Here is a 6,636-nt window from a genome sequence, read left to right on the forward strand (position 1 = left end):
CTTCATAGATGAGTAAACTGAGGCAGGCAGGGGTGAAGTGACTTGGCCAGAGTCACACTACTAGTAAGTATCTGAGGTAAGATGTTGTATCAGCAATGCCATATTCACAATGCCTATGGAGATTACAGATATGCTGATATAATTATCCATCACAAAATACATCATGCTTGCCATGTGGGGGCATAAACTAGAAAATTTATTAAGATACCAAAAGACTGAGTCCCAAAACCAGAAAGTGAAAGCCATCAGAGTAGTTATGACATTGGCACAGGTAGATAGAGTAGAAAGCACCCACATTTTCAAGCCTTTAAAACAGAACAGGCTACCTCAGGCAAAGGTCCTCCTCTCCCCACTCACAGCAACCACCCAGCATCCGGGAAGCGCGCTCCCAGCAGCTCCGGCCCCTGGCAGTCCTCAGCAGGAGTCCTTAGCAGAAAGGGCTCAAAAAGGGCTTTGCACTGCCGCTGCCTCTGCTGCTGCCGCCATCGCCACCACCGCCAGCCATCGCAGGAACGCTAGCTTGGCTTCCGCTTCCTCTTGTTCCGCCCCTTCCTGCTACGTCAGCAAGTCCAATGGGGCATGGAAGATCTTTAAATCCCATAACCCTTACAGATGTGAACTCATATCCTCCTGCCTTCAAGTCTAGTGTTCTTACCCACTTACCCACTTCACCATATTCGTTCTCAGCATTTTGTCTTCTTCCTATTTTCCTGTCAGTCTAAGCCTTTCATAGGTCCCCATATCAATCTCTACCTCAAAGGGTTTTTTTCATTAATTTTTCCTCCAGCTGAATTTACTAAATCACAGAATCTCAGAAAGGAAGCTCAGAAGCTAAGTAGACCAACTCATCTTTGAGCAAGAGTCCCCTCTACATCCTGTTTGACAAACCTTTTTTTTGAAGACTTCCCTCCCTCCCCCCCGCCCCCGTATTCCAAGTCAGTTAATTCCCTCTGTTGGTAGCTCTGATGAAGATATTTTCCCCCAAAATCAAGCAGAAATCTTTCATTCTCAAAGACTTTACCCAGGCTCCTCTAGGGTCAAATAGAACAAACCAAATTCTTCCATGTAGATAGAGATGAGAACCCAGAGAGAGGTTCTAGAAGGGGAGGGGGAAGGAAATACTGCCATGATAAGGCAAAAGCACATCAATCAGAGCCCAGGAAACCCAAGGGCACAGTCCAAGGCACCAGTGGAAGGGAGATAAGAATAATCGCCCCGGGTTAGTTGACAAATTGTGTCAACACCACAAATGCAAAGCCCCAAATATCCTTGAGAATTTAATGAAGAAACAGTGTTGTAAGCAGTGCATTATCACAGACAAAACTGTGGCCCATAAAATTTTAGAATGTTTTTAATAGCTATCATCACACCAGATACTCCTAACCAACAATGGAGGTGGAACAAAAGGCTTTTCAATATAGAGAGATCTTGTAGAAGCCATTAAAACCAGAGGGGAGCAGGATGAGGTCCACACCACCGCCATCATCCTGTCTGCTGCTGGATCTGTCCAGCTACGCTTTCAGGGAGCCTGCAGAAGACGAGCTGACAACCTGACAATTTTATTCAGGTATAAAAAGCAATCCTTTTATTCAACCTGCACAATTGTCTGCCAAACATTCATCCCAGAAGAACAATGGCAGGCAGGGACTTGTCTCAGCTCTATTTCTATCTGAGCTTATTGAATATAGGAAGAGATAACATGGCAATGATGATGATGATGAAGATGATGATGAAGATGATCATGATGGGATCTGTTATTTCATTATAGGGATACAGGGAACTCCTAAATGAGAGAATTGCTTCTAACATATAGGTTAGTGCCTTTTCCCTAGTGTGTGGAACACATTTGCCTTCTAGTTGTAAATCCTCCCTCAGTATCTGGGAGATACTGGAACAGCTTATCCTGGCCCCCTTCTCCCATTGGTGAGTTCCTTCCAGGACCCATATTTTGGGCATGGGCCCAGGGTACCTGAGTTTCATTCTCCTCCCCGCCATGTTTTTTACTCTCTGGACTTCACCACCATGCCCCTTCTTTTCTCTTTACCTGTCTCCCCACCCCCACCTTTTCAGCCCCCTTCTATGTGTTACCTTCCCCTATTAAAACGTAAGCTTCTTGAAGGGAGGGACTGTTTTTCTTTTTGCTTGTATTCAAATCCCCAGCACTTAGTATGGTGCCAATCACATACTAGGTGCTCAGTAGATTCTTGTTACCTTGCCCCATTGTGAGTCCTTAATAAATTCTTTTTGACTTGATTTTTCTGCAACTTACAGCCTTTGAGGGTTGCCTACAGCACTGAGAAGTTAAGTGATTTGCTTAGGGTCACAGAGCAAGATTTGATCCTAGGCCTTCTTGGATCCTAGGCCAGCTCCCTTTTTTCTGCTCTATGCCCCCTTTTTTATCATTAGCAATAATAAAATAGCTTGTGTTTATATATACTTTAATGCTATGTCTATACTGTATTTACAAAGTCCTTACATATATCAAGCCATTTGAGTCTCAGACCAACTCTATCTGGTAGGTGCTGTGTAGATCATTCCTATTTTGTAGTTGAGGAAACTGAGGTGTGAGAGGTTAAGTGACAGTTATAGCTAGTAAGTGTTTAGAGGTGTCTTTCTGAATTAGAGGTAACTCTGCTCCAACCTCCCACCATCATCCCCCACCAGCTCAATGCCTTTCAAGCACCTGGTGTCACTAGCAGACATTAAATTCTCACTAACAGGAAGAGAAGAGATCCAGACTACTTCACTTTTTTCAGAAGATTCAGGATTTCTTCAGTGTGGTGCTCTGTCCAGGTTGGTTCCACCTTGGTGACTATTTCTTTATGAGGTGTTGATCTTTTCTCTAAAATCAGGACTTGGTGTTCAACTTTCCAGGAATGAGTAATGGTATAGGTTACTGCCTCATTTCTCCAGTTTCTATACATCATTGTTAGTCAATGAAAGAAGCCCTGAACTGGGAATCTCACCCTGAATCTGCCTCTGACTATATGTATGACCTTAGGTATGTCACTTATTTTGTTTATAATGGGTATGAGAGAAGAAGGCAGTTGAGAACAAAGCAGGCAATGCTGAGCACTTAGAACTTGGTCGAACATGGAAGATTCTAAGGTCATCCACTGCATGCCAGGCCCTAACCAGTTGTCTTGACTCTTGTCCTGTCACTGGATTCCTTTTTTTTTGGAGTGTGGAAGGCAGGGCAATTGGGGTTAAGTGACTTGCCCAAGTTCACATGGGCTAGTAAGTGTTTAGTGTCTGAGGCTGGATTTGAACTCAGGTCCTCCTGACTCCAGAGCTGGTGCTCTATTCACTGTACTAACTAGCTGCCCCCTGTCACTGGATTTCAATGATGCTGGAGGAAAGAATGAGGATGTTGACTTTAAGTGACCGCCTCACTTAAATCCACTTCATACACAAGTCACACGCATCACCTTGTGATGTCATTGGTCCCCTTTGAAAACAAAGGACAAACAACAACAGCTGGGACCATGCACTGGAAATGAACTGTGTCAGCTCCACCCACACATGGATTGAAGGAGACATGGGGTCGGCTCTAGAAAATAACACTAGTATACAGATGTCAAACTGGTCAAGCTTTGGTGATGTTTAAAGAGTGGGAGGACAACTGGCTAGGGAAGAAAGCTCTAGGGAACAGGGCATGGGCACAGTGGTTCCCTTCCATCCTTCTGTGTTTTAATTATGGGTGTTGATTCCATGGGAGGAGAAGACAGAAACTCCCAAGGTATCTGTGTTGGGGGTCTGTTGTTAGGCCCTTTGCATCTCTGGAAAGGTTGTCAAAAAGGGTATCTTGGAAAATTAACTAGTAGCATAGGATTGCATGAGCAGCTAGGTGACTCAGTGGATAAAGTGCCAGGCATTCAGTCAGGAAGACTCAAATCTTGCTGAGTTAATATCTGGTATCAGATACTTACTAGCTGTGTGACCCTGGACAAGTCACTTAACCCTGTTTGCCTCAGTTTCCTCATCTAAAAAAAAATGAGCTGGAGAAGGAAATGGAAAACTACTCCAGTTTCTTTGCCAAGAAAACCCCAAATGGGGTCACAAAGAGTTGGACACAACTGAAAAAATGACTGAACAATAAAGAGTTGCACATATGATGCTCAGTGACTGAGCTCAATCCTTTTGTCTCTAAAGAGGGTAGTGATGACAGGCATATGGATGAAGTGTAACCTCTTTGGGTCTATTTCCACATTTGTAAAATGGAGGCAATAATTACTGCCCTGTCTACTTTCCAGGGCTGTTATAAGGTTCAAATGACATTGTCTGTGAAAATGGTCTGGAAAGAAAGTCATTTTTAAACTATGTACACAAATTAGATCTTTCTCTCTCCTCATTGTTTTCCCTTTAATTAATAACTCAAGCAATTTCAACTCCCCAGGATATTTGTGGGGAGCTAATTAAACAGAGTTTGTTGCTTGAAGGTCATTCATTGAAGGGTTGAGCACGGATGGAAAAATAAATGATGTCGTAATGGTACTCAACGATATTGTACAGGGGGACGCATATGTTGGCTTTTCTCATCCACAGTTGCAGGGCAGAGATCTCAGTTGCCGTTTCCCCCTGGGAAGAACAAATAATTTAGATGTCACTCATGGTAGAAGGCTTCCTCATCTGTTCTGTGACATCTTACACAGCAGACCAGACTGTCCTGTCACTTTGGCTATTTAGTATCCCTGGAAGGATTTGGCTAAGGTCCTCAAATATTCCTTATACCAGACTAGAAGAAGGAGCCAGGGAGGTTAGTTCTTGGGAACCTAGATGGGCCCCCTTTTTGTAAGGACCTCATCAAGGACAAAATTCCTCCTTCCCAGAACAGTCAGGGTCCTCATCATGATCTCCCAGAGCAACACAGCTCTCTGACCTTCCCTCTCCGGGCAGGGCTTTGCTATAGACCCCTCTTATTTGTCTCATCAAAACCTGTTTTCAGAAAACTAAGCCTTTGGAAAAGTGCTGAAGAATTCATTAACATTAGGGACTTGATGACGGATAATTGCTGAAGACGTTATTCCTCTCAAGGGAGTTTAAATCTTCAGAGGAGGGGAATATACCTTAATACAAAAAAATGTGTGTCTAATGGTGGAAATTCAGGCAACATGGCAGGTTTAGTAGGAAGAGAAATTTTGGGGCAGGGGGATCATACCTAGGACTCCCCAGATAGTCATCATAAAAACAACAATAATAGCACCTTATATAGTTTCTGGAGACCATTCACATCTGGTTAACTTGTTTCTCAAAATAGCCCTATATGGGAGGTAGGGCAAGAATTATCATCTCCTTCTGTGTGATGTGAACCAGAGTCTGAGAGAATAGAAGTGATACGTCCAAAACAACACTGCTAGTCAATGGACATATGCAGGATGCCCAAACAATGGCTGTGATGATGAAGAGAGGGTACTGTCTCGAGGCAGCTAGGTGGTACAGTGAAGAGAGAGGCAGACCTAGAGTTAGGAAGACCTGAGTTCAAATCCAGACTGAAACATTTACTAGCTATGTGATGACAAGCAAGTTATTTAACCCTGTTTACCTCAGTTTTCTCATCTGTTGAATGGGGACAATAATAGCACTTACCTCCATGGTCGTTGTGAGAAACAAGTGAGATAATAATTGCAAAGCTCTTGTCACAGTGCCTGGCACACAGTAAATGCTATATAAAAGTTAGTTGCTATTAAAGGGACCAATGTAGATGCATGGGGTATCCTTCAAACAATTTTAAAGAAAAAAGAACAGCCACAGAAGATGGGAACAAGGGTAGGTAACAGAAGGTGAGTGCACATAATGCCAGGAGATCTAAAATTCAGAATTAATTGTGCCAGGTGATAGCTGGAGGAAATAATTTTTTTAAAGTGTTTTCTTGGCAATACTGGGGGACAAAAGAAGAACTTAAGAATGGAAAGGAGTGTTTCTTGAGGTGAATAGCATGAGGACAACAAAAGAGAAGGCAGAATTGCTTCTTCTTTTTTTTGCTTCTGTTTTCTCTATCAAGGAGAGTGACACCAACAATAAATAGCCAGGGAGAGCTTAGTTCCCTTGGGGGGAGTTCAGGTCATCAGGTTAGATGAATGACAATGTGCTGAAAGAGCTGGATGATGTGGTTGTTGGGCTGCCATAAGAGATCTCTGAAAGCTCACCAAGGATGGGAGAGTTGCTTCAGGACTGGATATGGGAAAACATCCCAAATTTAAAAAAAAAGGAGGATTTGGGAGCTGCAAACTCTCTCTGAAGGAAATCTGACAACTGTGCTCACCAGGCACATTGTGGATTCCACTCGTCCAACCTTGATCAGGACCTTACTGTGGCAGGGCAGTCTGGTTACTCCTTCCTAAATGATTCCCTGCCGTGCTTTCTGCAGAAGCAGTTATACCAAACCTCCTCAGGTCTCTGATGCCTCTCCCTCCCCTTTCTCTCCCATTTGAGGACTTTTCCTCTTACTGTACTGAAGAAAAAAAGAACTGAGGTGTTGTCTACACTTGCTGCCTTTGCTTCCTCTCCTCATCTACTCCTTGCAATCTGGCTACTCGCTTGCTCATTCAACTGGAGCTGATCTCCCTGAAGTTACTAATGACCTCTTAATTGCCAAAACTGATGATATATTCTCAGTCCTTACACTTCTCATTCCAT

At 43.4% G+C, this 6,636-nt stretch overlaps 1 protein-coding gene across 1 annotated transcript in view; it reads right to left on the reverse strand.

Annotated features, from left to right (window-relative positions):
* Positions 1-4,440: 4,440 nt before the first annotated feature.
* Positions 4,441-6,636, reverse strand: part of LOC138154277 (biogenesis of lysosome-related organelles complex 1 subunit 2-like) — a 45,033-nt gene continuing 42,837 nt past the window's right edge. The window contains exon 2 of the mRNA XM_069078885.1: positions 4,441-4,578. Coding sequence (XP_068934986.1) covers positions 4,441-4,578 — 138 coding nt within the window. The remainder of the gene's footprint in view (positions 4,579-6,636) is intronic.

The sequence above is a fragment of the Petaurus breviceps genome, unplaced genomic scaffold, assembly GCF_028583685.1.
Source record: "Petaurus breviceps papuanus isolate PSGF00001 unplaced genomic scaffold, PetGlider_PUasm1.0 91041, whole genome shotgun sequence".
Taxonomy (NCBI): Eukaryota; Metazoa; Chordata; class Mammalia; order Diprotodontia; family Petauridae; genus Petaurus; species Petaurus breviceps.